The sequence below is a fragment of the Protomyctophum bolini genome (genome assembly GCF_963924005.1).
Source record: "Protomyctophum bolini genome assembly, chromosome: 12".
NCBI lineage: Eukaryota > Metazoa > Chordata > Actinopteri > Myctophiformes > Myctophidae > Protomyctophum > Protomyctophum bolini.
Window position 1 is genome coordinate 11,982,245 of NC_137873.1, and position 20,000 is coordinate 12,002,244.

Here is a 20,000-nt window from a genome sequence, read left to right on the forward strand (position 1 = left end):
ATCACGGTCGCACGCACGCACGCGCACACACACACACACACACACACACACACACACACACACACACACACACACACACACACACACACACACACCTCACTCCTTACCGGTTACCGCTCATAGTGCAATTTTATTTCACCCTTAGCTAGGTTTTCCGTCAGTTGTCACAGTTCCAAGTAAGATTAGAAGACGGACTTCCCTACTGTTTACAAACTTTTAAACTAGCAGTTGTAAACAAGAAATGAATGAATATTGAATGAGCAACTGGCATGGCCTATTTCTCACCTAAGATGTTATATCAGATGTTAGAACAGAGAGTGTTTCCAGACAAATTGCCATCGTTGGTTTAGTAATATGCTACACACGTTGCTATGCCGACCAGCAGAACCATCAGACTGAAGGGTTACTACTTGGTGTGAAAAGCCCAAGTACCCGCTAGCAAAAGTCAAGAGCCAGTGCTGTGGAGTGTGAAAGAGACATAGGAAAGTCTGCAAGACGCTAGTGGTCTGCTGCAGTATTCTCTAGCCACGCACGCACGCACGCCAGTGGTGGAAATTACATTTACTTAAGTACTGTACCTAAGTACAATTTGAGGTACTTTATAGATTTTGATTATTATTACAAATATACATTACCCACTTCAGCCCTGTATACATTTCGGCCCTTTGAAAATAGCCAATCTTCTCATTTCAAAAGATTTGTATACATTTGAAAACTTGAAATGGGACATTCTGCACAATGAGTACTTTTACTTTTGGTACTTTGAGTATATTCATGCAAATTTACTTTTCACTCAAGTACATTTTGAATTCTGCACTGACACCGCACACGCACGCACGCGCACACACACACACTCTCTCTCTCACACACACACACACACACGCGCACACATTGCGACAGATGGACCTAAACCTTCCCACCACATTTTTTATCATCCACTTACTGGATGATGTGGTGTTGTTGTGGCCATCCATAATACAAACAGATTAGCAGCAGAGTTGTTCTGTGCCGTGGCTCAGTCTGTTCTGGTGACATAATGCTTCACACCATGCGAGGAAAAACATGCCATCTGTTAATGTAAAGTTGTGACCAACCGCAAAAAGTGACGAACGGGGTGGAACTCAAATAATTATGAGCAAAAGGCCATTTAAGTAGAGCCGAATCCCGCGAATGGTGTGACGACGCAAAAGTGATGGCCGTCCCGTCGCTCCATTCTCGTCCGATTTCCAGCACGGATAGACGTATATAATTGAGGTGCCAAAATACATTAAGATGGCCGTCAAACAGACTTGTCAGGATCAATTTTTCCCGCTGCAAGCATTATGTCCCTTACATGACACTGACACGCACTCACACACGCACGCACACACACACACACACACACACACACACACACACACACACACACACACACACACACACACACACACACACACACACACACACACACTCATCTTATAGCCAGGGGTCATCAATGTGTCCGTACACTGAAGAAATGTGTCTGTGGCAAATTTTTCATTTTCCTTTTTACACACCAATATAATGTTCTTACAGTATTGTGATCATAAGACCCATAACACTTGACTGGACTCCAGATTTTCTTCAGAATATGACATTTATCAAGTAAAACACGTCTATGGCATATATTAGGAGTCCAGCTAGTACTTAGTGGTTCTCAAATATTTAATTTGCAAGGACCCCCTTAACTCTGAGAGAGTACAAATTTGAATAATTAATACTCTCAGAGTTACAGACGTGTTATGGTCATTCATCTCTTTTTGCGTTTCTGGTAATATTATTGCCCACTCATTTGTCATGTCAAAACAAATATTTTGACCAAAAAGTCCACCACACGCCAGCATGGCGATGACCCCTGCATGCTTATAGCACTGCATTGATGAATCATACCTGTTAATACCTGAACGTTCCTGTGCATTAATGCTGATCTGCTCCCCCCCATCCCCTCCGTCCCCCCCGTCCTCATGTGCTTGTGTCCCACCCCACCCCAAAAAGCAGACGAAAGCCAGACCAACATGAGCAGCGTCAGCGACACCAGCAGCCTGGTGCAGTCGCACACGTCTCACTCCCTGAGGAAGCGCGTGGAGGCCGTGGACGTGCCCTACCAGACGGGTCAGCTGCACCCGGCCATCCGCGTGGCCGACCTGCTCCAGCACATCACCCAGATGAAGTGCTCAGAGGGCTACGGCTTCAAGGAGGAGTACGAGGTAACGGAAGACCACCCCACGCATGCACACACACACACACACACACACACACACACGCACACACACACAATCACCCTGCCTGCAGCTCGCCTCCTCTTTCTCGCGCCCGCCCACCAACCACCCGTTGCCGCATAGCCTGCCGCCCCCCGTCCCCTCGCCCCCCCGTCCCCCACCCACTCTACGGTACAGGTTGGGAAGAACACAAATAAAGCCTGGCTACAGATCTGCAAACTGCTCTAGTACGAGGACACGCATTGGAAACATTTCAGTCCAAAACTACACTTCATCTGTGATGCTGTGTGTGTGTCTCTCTCCCTCTCTCTTTCTCTGTCTCTCTCCCTCTCTTAAATCTCTATCCATCATGTCTTGCTGTCCCTCACTTGCTGTATATTTCTTTGTTTTCCCCTCTCTCTCTCTGTGAAGTGTAAAGTAAAGCAACTAAGTACAAGTAGCCTACAATTTTGAGTTTTTTATTGTGGTCAATTCTTTTACAAATTGTCTCTACGATATTGTCAGGGAGGTGTCTGTATCATTTGACAGTCACATTTGATACAGTCTGTTTCTAGCGAAAATGTAACTAATTTGCCAAACCTGTGGACTTAGCGCTCTCTAGCGGCATTGATGTCAGACTTCGGTGCTCTATTGTGATTTTTTAATTTTTAAAAACATTTTATACATTTGAGCTGGCCCTATAGTTTTATACATACATCTTTGTCTTCCTCTGTCTCTCTGGACCCCCCCCTCTGTCTCTCTGGACCCCCCCCCCCCTCTGTCTCTGTGGACCCCCCCCTCTGTCTCTTTGGATGCCCCCCCCCCTCTGTCTCTTTGCCGCCCCCCCCCCCCCCCCCCCCCCCCTCTGTCTCTGTGGACCCCCCCCCCCTCTGTCTCTTTGGATGCCCCCCCCCCCTCTGTCTCTTTGCCCCCCCCCCCCTCTGTCTCTCTGGACGCCCCCCTCTGTCTCTTTGGATGCCCCCCCCCCTGTCTCTTTGCCCCCCCCCCTCTGTCTCTCTGGACCCCCCCCTCTGTCTCTTTGGATGCCCCCCCCTCTGTCTCTTTGCCCCCCCCCCTCTGTCTCTTTGGATGCCCCCCCCCCCCCCTGTCTCTTTGCCCCCCCCCCCCCCCCCTCTGTCTCTTTGCCCCCCCCCCCACCCCCTCTGTCTCTCTGGATGCCCCCCCCCTGTCTCTTTGCCCCCCCCCCCCCCCCCTCTGTCTCTCTGGATGCCCCCCCCCCCCTCTGTCTCTCTGGATGCCCCCCCCTCTGTCTCTTTGCCCCCCCCCCCCCCTCTGTCTCTCTGGATGCCCCCCCCCCCCCCCTCTGTCTCTCTGGATGCCCCCCCCCTGTCTCTTTGCCCCCCCCCCCCCTCTGTCTCTCTGGATGCCCCCCCCCTCTGTCTCTCTGGATGCCCCCCCCCTGTCTCTTTGCCCCCCCCCCCCCCCCCCCTCTGTCTCTCTGGATGCCCCCCCCCTCTGTCTCTCTGGATGCCCCCCTCTGTCTCTCTGGATGGCCCCCTCTGTCTCTCTGGATGCCCCCCCCCCTCCCCTCTGTCTCTCTCGGCCTGCTTGGTTCAGCACTGCAGAACTTTTCTGTTCTTTCCCAGATGCACTTTTATGATGAATTGTTAATGTACCCCGTCCATCTCACTGTGTTTATGCCATGATACGTTTTTCTTCATCTCTTCCTTGTTGTTGTTCATAGCAATTGTGCATTTGCTGTTTTGTGCGTGCGTGCGCGTTTTGTGCGTGCGTGCACGTTTTGTATGTGTGTGTGTGTGTGTGTGTGTGTGTGTGTGTGTGTGTGTGTGTGTGGTGTGTGTGTGTGTGTGTGCGTGTGTGTGTGTGTGTGTGTGTGTGTGTGTGTGTGTGTGTGTGTGGGGTGTGGTGTGGTCCTCCCTCGGTGATGTACTGTGTTAAGCATACAGTGGGGCCATATGCTGACGTTTAAATGCATCAGCTTAAAAAGTAAGAGCCCGGAAAGACAACAACAGCAACAGCAAAAAAAAAGACAGTGTGAGAAGCTGCGTCTGGCAGTGTGTACTCCTGTCCCTTCCTATTTCATCAGAATCAGGTGCGATTAGGTCCATGCCGGTGCCTTCCCGCTGCTCTTAAGGAGACTGTTGTCGCACAGCGAAGCCCCCTAATCTGACACCACGGCTCTCACTGCTGACACCCAGACAAAAGAGACTTTGACTCGGCAGAGCATCACTCTCGTTTTCTCTCATTAGGGCAAGCGGCTGGCAGGGCTTGGCTGCACTCCAACCATCCCTCAGTGCCCGGCCGGCCAGCCAGCCTGCCAGTCAGCCAGCCAGCCAGCCAGCCAGCCAGCCTGCCATTCAGCCAGCCAGCCAGCCAATCAGCCAGGCAGCCAGCCTGCCAGGCAGCCAATCAGCCAGTCAGCCAGCCTGCCAGGCAGCCAGTCAGCCAGCCTGCCAATCAGCCAGGCAGCCAGCCAGCCAGCCAGTCAGCCAGCCATCCTGCCAATCAGCCAGCAGCCAGCCTGCCATTCAGCCAGCCAGCCAGCCAATCAGCCAGGCAGCCAGCCTGCCAGGCAGCCAATCAGCCAGTCAGCCAGCCTGCCAGGCAGCCAGTCAGCCAGCCTGCCAATCAGCCAGGCAGCCAGCCAGCCAGCCAGTCAGCCAGCCATCCTGCCAATCAGCCAGCAGCCAGCCTGCCATTCAGCCAGCCAGCCAGCCAATCAGCCAGGCAGCCAGCCTGCCATTCAGCCAGTCAGCCAGCCAGCCATCCTGCCAATCAGCCAGTCAGCCAGCCAATCAGCCAGGCAGCCAGCCTGCCATTCAGCCAGTCAGCCAGCCAGCCATCCTGCCAATCAGCCAGTCAGCCAGCCTGCCATTCAGCCAGCCAGCCAATCAGGCAGCCAGCCAGCCAGTCAGCCAGCCAGCCATACTGCCAATCAGCCAGGCAGCCATCCTGCCAATCAGCCAGGCAGTGTGGCTGCCAGACGTCCTGTTATCCAGCGCTAGTGGTCATGGCGTTAGGCCTGGCCAGACGTCATGTTATCCAGCGCTAGTGGTCATGGCGTTAGGCCTGGCCAGACGTCATGTTATCCAGCGCTAGTGGTCATGGCGTTAGGCCTGGCCTGTATACTACCACACTAGTGGGCATGGCGTTAGGCCTGGCCTGTATACTACCACACTCGCCCCTGCAGCGCCGCACAATCATCCCACCCAGATGTCACATTAAACAACCTGGGACATTAAACACTATACTGTGCTTCGTAAGTCCTTCTTTAAGTCCTCTCTCCTCTCTCTCATCCATTTCTCTCTCATTACCCCATCACCGTTTCCTTTATATTGGTGCTTCCTCCTCTCTGCCCAGCTCTCTTTACATATAGGCCTCTCTGTGTCCTCCAGGAGGAGCTCTGTGTCCTCCTGGAGGACACACAGGGCCTACATCACACTGACTTTCCCACTTCCCCTTCCCCCTTTGCACCTCAATCCTTACATATACCCATTTGAGTGTGTGTGTGTGTGTGTGTGTGTGTGTGTGTGTGTGTGTGCGTGTGTGCGTGTGTGTGTGTGTGTGTGTGTGTGTGTGAGCGAGTGGGCGGGCGGGCGTGTGTGCGTGCCATATTTATCAGTAATGAACTCTCTATTTCCACTTCATGACCGATGAGAGGGACGTTAAATAACGTAGCCTAACGCAGCAGCCTCTCGTGGCTGCCTGTGGCGGCAGAGCGCGTGCAGGGGGTTCCTACTTTGGTTTGCCCTCAGGGCCTCATTTATTATGGAGAATGGTGTTTTGGGCCCGCGTGGCAGCAGCCGCTGCACACATGCAGAGCAGTCGGTCAAAAACACAGCGACGACAGAACGTGAGCAATTGGCCCCCACACTGATCTTCTCTGTCTCTCTGTCTCTGTCTCTCTCTCTCTCTCTCTCTCTCTCTCTGTCAGCCCATCTCTCTCTCTCTCTCTCTCTCTCTCTCTCTGTGTTTCTCATCTACATGCTGTCACCTAGCAGTCCACAAAGCCCCTCCCACTCCACCTGTGAGACCCTCATTATGTTAGTGGAGCTCATTCTCTCTTGACTAGAGCGATTCATTTGTTTGTGTTCCGATGATTTTCTATTTTATTTTACTGCTAAAACTGCTAAAAAAACAAACAGTTAAGGACATTTGTGTTTGTCTCCCTTGTTATTATTACTCGTCCCTTTCGGTCTGGGAAGCCTGTCCATTTCTCTTCACAATGATGTCCCATGTGCAATCATCCATGAGGCGCGGCACAACTGATTTTGTGGGTGGTTCCCAAGTGAAATGTGTCAAAATTTACATTATCTGTCTGTGCTCTCAGCAGAACAACCAACTCTCTGCCAGTAACAAGGAATAAACAGGACATACTGGCAAGTTTATGCTTTATTCATTCAACAGTCAGTCAGTCAGTCAGTCAGTCAGTCAGTCAGTCAGTCAGTCAGTCAGTCAGTCAGTCAGTTGTGGGTGGAAGAACCACATGCAGCACATGTTGATGTGGTGTTCAGCTGTGCTGTTCATCCCAAATCAGTTGATCAGTACATCATTGTAAAGGGAACTGGAAACGAAAGGGTTTCCAATTATATAAAATGCATCGCTACTACTTCAGTACCGTAATAACAGAGATATGAACCAACAAACACACATTTCTATAACTATTTCTGAGAGTTATTTGTTTGTACATCATTTATATACGTCTTAAAGGACCACTTCACCACTTTTCAACCTATCTTCATATAATACTGTAGGTCCTCAATAATAATCATGATACAATGGCACGATTTTTTTCTACTCAGTCTGTGTCTCGTAGGAGGGTTGTGGGTAGTTTAGAAACCGTCTATCAGTGACATCATCATTAGGCAGATGATTTTCATTATTGTGAGAACGATGGCTTCCATTTTCGCATTGCAACTTTTCAGGACTAGAAAGCCTGCAGTTTTTATTAGCTTGTATTCCCCATCGATGATGTCACTGGAAGACGGTTTCTGAACTGCCCACAGCCCTCCTACGAGACACAGACCGAGTAGAAAAAAATTGCGCCATGTTTTCAAGATTATTAGTGAGGACCTATTATATGAAGATAGGTTGAAAAGTGGTGAAGTGGTCCTTTAAGGTTAATGCCCTTTTTAACCATACCCTTTTGACTTGATGAGATTGGACCGTAATGCACCTCGAAGCCTGTTGACTTATCCTGTACTTATATCTCTCCCTGACCCATGCTTCTTGTTAATCTGTACATTAACTTTGGATCAGATAAACGAGGTAAGACAATCAACTTTTGGTTCATTTTGTGAGTTTTATTTATTTTTCCTTTAGTAGTCATCATGTAGATAATGTCACCACAAAACAAGATAGAAATCCAGACAGCTTGCTGGCATTGCTTGCTGGCATTAATTTTTAAACAAATTAATCAGTGTAATTTCTATTTTAAAACATCTCACTTTAGTTGATCTATTGTGAATAGGGCATTCACCAACAGAAGCTGTGTAGCGTTAGCAAAACCATGTGACACAGTGCACAGATGTTCGTGGCTGAACCACTGACACTTTGTCAGTAGTTTCTTTTCCTTTGCTACTGTCATGGCGTGGTCTTGAGACACCCATGCTGTACCCTTGAGAATGTGACTGACATGTTTCACATATTGGCCGTCGTGTCGTCTCTCAAACCAAACAAACATTGCCATGGCTTTATGAAGCTTTTGGAAAGCATACTCACATACTAATCTCCACCTGGAGGATTTCAAAATAAAAGACTGGATTAGTCAGTCCTTGAAGTAAACAAGACTCAACTAGAAGACCAGGAATCTTATCTAAAATGAGATCCAGGCCCTGATTTAACACCCGACCCTTACAGGTCAATTTTTTTTTTTTAAACAATCTCAGAGTTAAAGGACCACTTTTCAACCTATCTTCATATAATTGGTCCTCATCCTCAATAATATCTTTCTACTCAGTCTGTGTCTCATAGGAGGACTGTGGACTGTCGGCAGTTCAGAAACCCATCCACGACCACCAGTGACATCATCGATGGTTAAATCCAAGCTAATGAAAACTGGAAAATGGAAGCCATCGTTCTCACGATAATAAATATAGAAAACAAACAAATCTTGTTCATCATGAACATTAGTGAGGACCAATTATATGAAGATAGGTTGAAAAGTGGTGAAGTTGTCCTTTAAATGAACACTGGAGTCTCTCTTGCTTACATAATTTATGCTTCATAAAATCTTTCTAAAGCTGTGACTAACATGAGTAAGTATCTGCATGCATCTGCACGTCGCCGCACAGTGACGCTGAATTTATACTCGGTGGCACGATGGCGTCGCGCGCCAAACGCGGCCGATCTACAAAGCTCACAACCAGGGGTCATCACCACGCTGGCTTGCCTTGTGGTGGACATTATTGTCAAAATATATATCTTTTTTGCCACGGACAGACAAAATGAGTGGACGATAATGTTATCAGAAACACAAAGAGACTGAATGACCATCTCAGAGTTAAGAAGGTCCTTGCAAATAAAACATTTGAGTTCCACTAGTACTAGATGGATTCCTATACTATGCCACGGTGTCGTAGTAAATAAGTGTCATACATATTCTGACGAAAACCTGGAGACTTGACGATCAGAAATTGGGTCTTATGATCAAAATAAGAACATTATAATGATGTGTAGAAACGAAAATACAAAAGTTTGCCACAGACAAGGCCATGTCTTTGTACGGACATATCGATGACCCCTGCTCACAATGCGTCTAACTGTGAGCTCGTAGACTAGCTGTTTCCAGGCACACAACGCTGGCGTGCAGTCGCATATAAATGGGGAGAGAACAAAGTCAACAAGCTTCTCGGTGACAGTGTTGTCTCCGTCAAAGGCTTTGTGTCGTTGTGTTTAACGTTAGTTTTCCAAATGCATCTGTTATTATTATGATGATGAATGAAATGTGATGTACATTCATGTGAGAAGAATTCAGAATGAACGCACACCCGTATACAGCTGAGCTCATCGGAAAACACAAATGATTTCTAGTCAGTTTGAATGAGTCTCCTCTGCTCTCACGGCGAGCAGTTCGGAAATATATGAAAACTAAATGGTTTCCATTCTTTATTAAAAAAGAAATTGTGCGTGCATGCGTGCGTGCGTGTGTGCTTGTGTGTGTGCTCTTTTGTTGCTCGAGTCGACATAGAGTAGATTTCACAAAGTGAGTGGATGGGAAAGGAAATGTGACTTTTCTCAGTTCACTGATTACTCACAAACAAAGAGGCATAATGGCACAATGGGGAACACACAGGTGTGGGTGGATCATGGCGGATAGCCTGCGGTTACGGAGCCATGCCGCGGCTGCCTGGCTCAGATACTGAAATGAAAGATGGGGTTAAGTGATCAACAGAAGCTTAACTCCAATCCCGCTACTTGGGCATAATTGAAGATTTTTATTATTTCTGCTCCCAAAATCTAGCCTATATCCGTTGATGAAAGGAGTCTGTGTTCTCAGTGGGATGTATTAGTGTCTGAGCAACCAAAATACTCACTTTTTGCCACTATCTTATGTGCTTACAGTATAATACCAATTCTAATCTCGTGCTATACTGTAAATCATCTCTTAATAATTGGTGTGATTTCTCATCTCTGGAGCAAAACTCCTCGGAAGCAGCAGTTTTTCAATCTTCTTCCATGTAATCGCCCCGCCCCCATGTCTCTCTAGAGCGTTGACTACTTTATCTTCATCATATCTCGGCCCATTCTGCGTCAGGATCCTAACGGCGCTGAGGAATGAGACGGTGGCGTCTCAGACAGGCAGGGTCATTCCCTTTAAGAAAGAACCATTATGAAGTTGCCAGGTAACGCCTTTTTGTCTAGCTGATGATTTGTCTTCAGGCTCTTGATGGTGGGCCTGCATCCCTCAGAGTGACAGCTGGAATGACATTGACCAGCGCCTCTCCTCAAGACAAACTGCGTCGGTGGGGGGCGGGAGGGAGGGACAAGCCCGTATAATCCATCTAGGAGACACTTTTCCATCTTGACTAAATGGATGGGGGACATATTTTTAGCATATTCAAGCTGTTTCTTGGTGAAATGCGCTAATCCTCAGCACGACTTATACACAGAAGTATATAATGTCCTTGTGCGATGTGTCTGAAGGGAGCCTCCATTTCCGAGACAAACGGCCTGCCGCCTGCCTGCCTGCCCTGCCTGCCTGCACGACAATACTGAGACAAATGAAAGTCTCATTGATACTTGATCAACTTTCTTTGTATCCATGGCGCTTGGGTGGCACAGCGGTAAAGTACCTGTCCACCGGTTCGGGTCGTCTCGGGGTTCGAATCCATCATAGTGCATCCGGCTTAACGTCTATATATAAAAACCCAATTATCTGTGTTCGGGTCGTCAAGCCGGGCAGGGAGGGCGATGTGTCGCGATAGGCAGCGACTCCTACTGGCTGGGGGGGCAGCTCCTGTAAACCTGGGGGTGGTGTTGAGCGGGTGGAGTAGGACGGAGGCTCTATTTCGTTCCCGGTTAGGGTTCCTTCATTCATTTGGGGATTTTCAGCCCCTGGCACCAAAATAATGCTGCCATTGACTCCAAACTAACCCTGGAGGTCATTTTATGCACGTAAGCGATTAAGCATGCACGTTTGTCCACACATGTAATATATTAAGCCTATATAGGGCTATATAGGGGTTTTGTAAAAAAAAAAATTTTTATCATTTTTACATTGTATTTCACTCATTTTGTGGAATTTTATATAGGGGTGTATTTCTTATAATTATAATGTTATTTTTCAAAAACATTTAATTGAATTGCCGTCAGTGTCCAATATGGGGTCGCGACCCCAACTTTGGGAACACAGAAATGGGTGGGGAGGATTCATGGACAAAACAACTAAATTGGGAGCAAAACAGAGCAATAATATTTGACTACTGTAAATAATAAAATAAAACCACACGTAAAGGTCCTGCATTCTCGGCTGCGTAGGCCCTATACATAATACTGTGCACTACCTAATGTAGTCAACGTTACCGCCTCAAATCTATATTTGAAGAGTAGGTCACGGTCCTATATTTGAATGATTTTTAATGTGCCTTAGCTTATTCCACCGCCCTCAAGCCCCCCCCCTGCACACACAATTAAAACCCACAGCATATCATCCCACCCCCCACCCCGCCGTGCTGAACATCAGTACAGAGTGGTGGCAGAGATGTATTTTCATAATTTGCCTTAATTGTGCCTGGTGTGTCATCTGAATGGAAATCTCCGCAGCGAGAGTGTAATAAATATTTCATGAGGGTAATCTGAGAGGAGTAGTTATGATTTATTTCATTTTATTTTCTTGTACAGAAACAGGGAGAGAGAGAGAGAGAGACTGGGAATGACATGCAGCAAAGGTCATGGGGACTCAAGCCCGTTGCCAGACATGCACCTACGTATGTGGTATATGCGCCTGGACCGCTAGGTCAGCGGGTGCCCCAATTGATCGGCTATTTTTGAGCCCCTCCAATGCCTGGCTTTTGAAATGATGTCATATGGCAGCCAAGTCTATGGACTTTTAATGTTTGTTCACAGCAGTCATGTGGCCAAGATAAATACATCTTGTGACATCTTTTGTTGTTTTACACAATAACACACTGTTTAAAGGAGTGAGACGTACGCCCCTCACTTCACACAAGTGTGATTTTTGTTGCACGACAGATAAATAAAATAGGGTTGATATGACACTCATGTCTGCTCCTCTCTCTCTCTTTCTCTCTCTCTCTCTCTCTCTCTCTCTCTCTCTCTCTCTCTCTCTCTCCAGAGCTTCTTCGAGGGCCAGTCGGCTCCGTGGGACTCGGCCAAGAAGGACGAGAACCGCATGAAGAACCGCTACGGCAACATCATCGCATGTGTGTACAGACAGCAGAGCACCTCATGAATCTCTCCCTCCATGTCTCTCCCATTCCATCAGCTGATTTATTGGCCGAGTGCTCGACGCTCTCCATCGCTATAAGCTTCTCAAACAGAGTTTTATCATCAAGCCGACGAAGAGATTGACTTTGACCTTTTTTTCGACACTTCTTCTTTCTCGTTGCCTGTGTCTCCCCCCCCCCCCCCCCCCCCGCCCGGGCAATGAGAAATACATTGCCCGCCGTATGTATACGTCACGTCCTAGCATCACAGCTGTGTTTATCAAAGTGCTAGATTTGATTTCGGTGTTAATTCGTATTATCTGAGCGAGCTCGTGCTGACGTGCCGCTCATGCTGATTAGAGTTGTGAACTTCATTTCAACCCGTCTCAGCCTCTCTCCCAGCCTTCATAGGAGGGGATGCTGGTAATGCCAATTCTCCTTCTTTTCAAGCATTTACTTCTCAGTAAAATATTCTCAGGGTGTTCAATTGACCCAGTGATCCTCAAATGGGGTCCATGTATCCTCTGGTTTCCTAGGAGGGGTTACAATTTACAAGTAGGCATTTAAGCAAGGTAATCACATATATCAAATGCAAAGAGACAGTGTAGGGCCTCAGTAAACTAGGATCACACATAACCAATAACCTAGCATCAGTCTAAACAACATACTAGCAATAATTTGTACATTGAAACTATAGGCCACTATAGACTATCTGTCTAAATAATCTAACATTGTGGTCAAGAGTCAATTCCAAATGGCACTCCTTGTACACTCAGAGTTATGGGGCTTCTTGAAGGATTTAACCCTTATGGGTTTCAGAGGTTAAATGAACACTGCATTTTTCCCAGTGTTGGAGTGAAAAGATTAGGGTTCTTTATCAGTGCAGCGACTTTCATGGCCTCTTTATTGACAATGGGATTGGTCGCACGGCCTGTCGCGTTAAGTGTGACAAAACAAATGCATGGTTGGGCTATCTGAAAATAGGACTTGTTTTTCCCCTCTGGGTGACAAATGGAATGCAGGGGGAAGATAAATGGCTGTCAAGTGACAGCAGTGGCCCTACATGGTTCGCCATATAATGTTAGGCTGCGTTCCATATCCAGTCAAACAACCACCGCTCAACATGAGCCACATTCCATTTTTAAATACGGGGCCCGGATGTTGTGCTGCTGGGATGCCAATTCTGGATCTGTGTTCATGTCTCTCCTTCACACACCTCCTCCTTAATTATGTCTGTCCGTCTCTCTCTCTCTCTCTCTCTCTCTTGCTTTGTCTCTCACTCAGAGAGAAACAGAGAGGGACAATGTGAGAGGATGAAGGACAGCAACCTTCCTCTTTCTCTCAAATTGTCCCTCTGTTTCTGTCCGTCCGACCGACCGACCGACCGACAGACCGACTGACAGACAGACAGAGGGACACAAACTGTCTCCCTCTGTTTCTCTGTCTCTCCATACTGTAACTCTCTCTTTTTGTAATCTCTCTCTCTCCCCGTGCCCTCGTTAATATGATTAATTCAATGCTGGTTTCTTCTTCTCTTGCTCTCTTCCAGATGATCACTCCCGTGTCAGGCTACAGGCCCTGGAGGGGGAGCAGAGCTCCGATTACATTAATGCAAATTACGTTGATGTAAGTACACACACCAGCCAGCCAGCACAATGCTAAAGGTCACCCAGCTCAGGAGGGACCGGGGCCACCCGTATCACCGTCGCAGGGGGCCTGGGGGGCCAAGCGCCCCCTCCCTCTCTCATGAAACACAGTCACACACATCTGCGCACACACACACACACACACACACACGCACGCGCGCGCACGCAGGCACACAGGCAAAGTCGGGCACACGGCAGCAGATGAATCACACAAACACAGACGCTTGCACAAATAGAAAGAACCATACACGTACGCTAGGTCGGCTAGGAGTCAATTACATAAACACAAAAAAGACATGCACACAAATACACACACACACACACACACACACACACACACACAGACACTGAGGTATACGCAACATGAATCATACACACCGCTGACACACATACAATATGCTTGGCCTTATTTTCTTATTTTCTGCCTGTATCGCTGTTATGCCCTCACACGCACACACACACACACACACACACTCACACATACACACACACACACACACACACACACACACACACACACACACACACACACACACACACACACACACACATACATACACACACACACACACACACACACACACACACACACACACACACACACACACATACATGTGCACGCGGTACGTGTACTGCATGGCTATGTTGATTGGACACGTGGATGGGTTGGCTGACACACAGTGCTGGGGGGGATCCAGCAGCACACAGGGGAAAACACAGGTTATAGTTTTGGCCGACACACCAAACGAAGGGAACGAGAGCACGAACACACAGCGTGAGAACAAGGGGGGGTGGGGGGGGGGGGATGTGGGGGAGTTTCACATGAAAGAAATAAGAGCGAGTGCCTGGATGATGAACTATTACTGCAGAAAGGATGTGATGTAATGGGGCAGTCAGCATGCATGCAGGTAGTGTGCCATATACTATAGCCGTATCCAAAATCACGCTGTGTTCATGTCACTCTGAGAGTGTACAAATAATAGCGGGTATGTGCATTCAGCAAAGTGAGCTTAACGTCGTTTTACGTCATTTAATCCAATCAGATAGGACTTTTCTATTTGGATGTATGTACTAGTAAAAGTAGCGTACAAACGTGTTGGCATTAAAATATCAGCGTTTCCCCTAGTCAGAACCTGATTGTGTGTGTGTGTGTGTGTGTGGGGGGGGGGGTTTCTGGGTGGTGGAAAATGTGGATTTTTGGCGGGGTTTTGTTCTCGTTGTTGTTCTGCGTCTTTCGCAGTTATAGATCTTTAATGGGTGACTACTTAGGGCATCTTTGTTTACCTCATGTGAACGTGCAGATTGTGAGGGAAGCGAAAGGGTTGACTTACACACACTAAGCTAGCTTAGCCACTGCTAAGGGCTGTAAAAACAAAAACAGCCGCGATAGGTTACAAAAAACAACCACGATTAGTTGCCGATAGAAAACGACAATATAATTTGTTAGCAATTCATTTATTACTGTTGCCCGCCACACAATAAGGAGAAACACTGAAGTAAAGCACAATAAAGTACCAAAAGTAAAAGTACTCCTCATAGGAGGGCTGTGGGCAGTTCACAAACCCACCAGTGACATCATCGATGGGGAATCCCCCCAAACTGCAGGCTTTCTAGTCCTGAAAAGTTTCAATGCGAAATTGGAAGCCATCGTTCTGACGATAATACAAATCTAAACAATTTTATCATTATTATTAGAGAGGACCTATTATATGAAGATAGGTTGAAAAGTAGTGAAGTGGTCCTTTAATTACAGTAATTGAGTATAGTACTTAGTTACTGTACACCACTGATCAAAGCAACTCAACCTATTCTAGTCGCTGCATAGAATAAATACATATAGAGTATAGAAGAGTTTGTACCCAAGTCGCTAACATTTAATTTGCATTTATTCCGTCACAGTTGAACGTGTATATGCTGGTTTTCAGCATTGCTAGCATCCCATCCACACCTGCTATGCCTCTAAGGCATGTGGTTCTCAACCAGTTTGATATGCATGATTAGGCCACTGATCCCCAATTGATAAACGCTGTATCCATGGGATCCAATTAAAGATTTTTTTTGATTGGGTCTGATTATGTATGTCATTGATCCAGAATTCCTTTAGTGTATAGGTGTAGAGAAAAAATCACACCCGTGTGAAGTGAGGGGCGCTAATATATTAAAGTCTAACTCATGTTGATTAGGTGATGTAATGGTGATGTAAAACAAACAGTGACAAAACCAACATTAAATTATCTTTATTGTTAATGGCATTTCATGTTTAGGGACAAGATGACGTATACATTTTCCCGTCATTGTCAATGGCATTTTTAAAACAAACATTGAACTATAAAAAAACGTATTAAACCTGTATATAGGAGGGGCCCCTCAAAAATAGACATACTTGTAATGTAATCTAGTTGCATAATACTTATAATTATATAATTATAATAATAATGGTCCCTGGACCACACAATGAAACTCATTGCTCCCAATCATGTGGGGATCTGGGGGTCCTGACCCACAGGTTGAGAACCACCAAGCTAGGCAGCTGCTACCTGCTTCACTTACACACCGCGCGTGCGTGCGCGCGCACACACACACACACACACACACACACACACACACACACACACGCGCGCGCACAGTGCATCAGGACATTAAAGTCCAGGCATGAGACGTGCTTCCTGCTCAAAGCTACCACTTAGCTAAAGACGATACAGGATCTGGCCTGATCTGCCCCGGTTTGGCCTGCTAATAACAGTGTTAGTAGCAGGATGAGGCCATGCATGGTGGCACGTTGGCCTCTTTAAAGCCAACGTTTCACCCCTGCGTGTGTAATGGCCTGGCCAAATGTACCTGACTCCCCCTAAGTGATTTTTACTCTAGAGAACTCTCTCTCCCTCTCCCCAAGAGAACAACACCCCTCCACAGTCCACACACACACACACACACACACACACACACACACACACACACACTCACACACACACACACACACACACACACACACACACACACACACACACACACACACACACACACACACACACACACACACACACACAGCATCATCATCATCATCTGTCCCTCCCGCCCCCTCTAATGTGGTAATTTGTAACGTCTTGTCACGCCTTCTCCTAAACGTAAAATTCATAATGCAAGGTGTGCCACTGCAAGTGCAGGGGATTTAAATTATTTACCTCTGCTACTATTCACTTTATGGCCCATTACGGCTGCGGAGGAGAGGTAGCGGTGTCGCCGAGGACAAGGCTCTCAACAATGGAGAGAGAGAGAGAGAGAGAGAGAGAGAGAGAGGCAGGCGAGGAGAGAGCTGGTGGGGGCGTAGGAAGGAGGGGAGGGGAGGGGGGGCACCATTATAAGATAAGAATATACGCATATTAAAAGACAGCTCTTGATTGAAAAGGATTTCCAAGCGTGCCCCGTCAGAGCCTCATCGGAAAAGTACTTAGCCCGGGAACGCAGGCAGATGGGAAATGATGTTTTTGCTCCTTGGGAAAAAGCCTTTTAAGCCGTCTAAAAGCTTCTCCCTGCCCAATAAACTCTTGTGTATAAAAATGTTCCCCCCCAACAATGTTTGTTATTGTGCGCCATTATTCTACCGATTATTTTCAGTCATGTACGAACGAGCCAAGACAGCAGGGTATCTCTCTCTGTCTCTCTCTCTCTCTCTCATGGGCTGTTAAGGCAATTCCTATGAGCTGTTGGAAAGCAAGACAGTGTGGTGTAAATGGCCTGGTGTCAGCAAAGATGTTTGTTTTGTGTGTGTGTGTGTGTGTGTGTGTGTGTGTGTGTGTGTGTGTGTGTGTGTGTGTGTGTGTGTGTGTGTGTGTGTGTGTGTGTGTGTGTGTGTGTGTGTGTGTGTGTGTGTGTGTGTGTGTGTGTGTGTGTGTGTGTGTGTGTGCGTGCTCGTGCGTGGAGGCCATGGATGGCTGTTAGAGTTGTTTACTTCATACTGTCTGTCAGTGTAGTGGAGGTGAACAGTATACTAGGTTTGCATACAGTACACTATAACAGAGACTCTTTTTGCACTGCAGGGATGCATAATTTTGTACTGATCATGAAGATGCAATATGTGACAAATATGACAAACGTTGCTCTTTGTCGAAGACTCAGCAAAGTGGATACTGTATAGTGTATCTGTATAGTGTATATGTACACTATATACTACTGTATAGTATACTACTATGTGACATACTGTTAGTGGTCAGCGGTTCTCATAATGGTGTGCCACGTGGCAAGTCCAGGCATGCCTTGGGATTGTGTGACAACCTCACATTACATTTTCTCATTTGTTTGCCTATAAGTTTGCCTACCTTGTAGTTGACCCTTGGTCATTGTAAATGTGCAACTATAATAAATACAGTAGTTTGGATAATGACAGGGATTCTGTCGTCGCTGGAATTAACCTTACGTCAGTATGAAGGGAGTTGTATGGAATGAATTAACCTTACGTCAGTATGAAGGGAGTTGTAGAGTGGAATGAATTAACCTTACGTCAGTATGAAGGGAGTTGTAGAGTGGAATGAATTAACCTTACGTCAGTATGAAGGGAGTTGTAGAGTGGAATGAATTAACCTTACGTCAGTATGAAGGGAGTTGTAGAGTGGAATGAATTAACCTTACGTCAGTATGAAGGGAGTTGTAGAGTGGAATGAATTAACCTTACGTCAGTATGAAGGGAGTTGTAGAGTGGAATGAATTAACCTTACGTCAGTATGAAGGGAGTTGTAGAGTGGAATGAATTAACCTTACGTCAGTATGAAGGGAGTTGTATGGAATGAATTAACCTTACGTCAGTATGAAGGGAGTTGTAGAGTGGAATGAATTAACCTTACGTCAGTATGAAGGGAGTTGTAGAGTGGAATGAATTAACCTTACGTCAGTATGAAGGGAGTTGTAGAGTGGAATGAATTAACCTTACGTCAGTATGAAGGGAGTTGTGGAATGAATTAACCTTACGTCAGTATGAAGGGAGTTGTAGAGTGGAATGAATTAACCTTACGTCAGTATGAAGGGAGTTGTAGAGTGGAATGAATTAACCTTACGTCAGTATGAAGGGAGTTGTAGAGTGGAATGAATTAACCTTACGTCAGTATGAAGGGAGTTGTAGAGTGGAATGAATTAACCTTACGTCAGTATGAAGGGAGTTGTATGGAATGAATTAACCTTACGTCAGTATGAAGGGAGTTGTGGAATGAATCAATGTATTTATTAACAGAAGGCGGGAGCTCTCTGAAACGGCCCCTTGCAAATGTCTCCTTTATACAAAACAAAGCTGGAGGTGTGGTTAGTGGACAGAGGCATACATGGTCCTTTTTACTTGAAAGTGTTACAAATAGTTACTCTGACATTGACGGACTGATTCATTGATTGATTCATTGAATACAGTCAAATACAGAGTACAGTCAAACACTTAGTCTAAAAGGATATCACCGGAAATAGTCCTTGCAGTCTTGTTTCCATTCAGGTCGTGGGTATTCAATTCATATAGTCATGAAATGGAAAATACTGGTAACAACAAAATTCAAATCATCACAAGAAATAATGAAAAAGACGTGTACAGGTTGAGGAACAAAGGAAGCGTTCATAAAGAGTTGGGGGGGGCTGTAAGTAGGCCTGCAGAGTGGGGCATTTTTAGTAGTAGGAGTTCTATAGTGTCGTATTATCATATTTCTATTACAATGCTAGGTTTAAAGTGGTAAAAGCACTTTCTTTTGTGACAACGACACAACAAGCTGTACACAGAATCATAATATGCCACCATTACCCCTCAAAATTACTGTAAACAGCACTAAACAGTGCTTGGGTTGAGAGCAGTATACTGTAGATGGCTACTGTACTGTACTGTACTGTACTGTACTGTACTGTACTGTACTGTACTGTACTGTACTGTACTGTACTGTACTGTACTGTACTGTACAGCAGATGTACCACACAGTGAGCTACCCAAACAAGCACCCCAAATGATTATAATACATACTGTACACGCCCGGGGGCAGAACATGTTGTGTAGCAAAGTCTGCTGCACCCCGCTGTTATTAGAAAGAATTTGTGTAACTCATTGAAACGATCCAGGACACAGAACAACATACAGAATACACAAGTGCACAACATGTGAATTCTTTAGCTACTCCCCAGCCCTCCCCTTTGTGATGACGCTCATGCACATGCAGCAACGCCTGTAAAATGAATAACCTACATTTTGAGTTTAAACTCCATGTATCTCCAATTGTTTATCGCCAAGAGTCTTAGACACATGTATAGCA

General features: G+C 46.4%; 1 protein-coding gene across 2 annotated transcripts in view; it reads left to right on the plus strand.

Annotated features, from left to right (window-relative positions):
- LOC308325887 (receptor-type tyrosine-protein phosphatase mu) overlaps positions 1–20,000 on the plus strand; it is a 219,407-nt gene that overhangs the window by 160,593 nt on the left and 38,814 nt on the right. Inside the window, exons 22-24 of one of the 2 annotated variants that reach the window (XM_080778633.1) lie at positions 7,458–7,466; positions 11,995–12,082; positions 13,635–13,711. In XM_080778633.1, coding sequence (XP_080634759.1) covers positions 7,458–7,466; positions 11,995–12,082; positions 13,635–13,711 — 174 coding nt within the window. The remainder of the gene's footprint in view (positions 1–7,457; positions 7,467–11,994; positions 12,083–13,634; positions 13,712–20,000) is intronic. The other variant, XM_080778634.1, reaches the window with a different exon arrangement.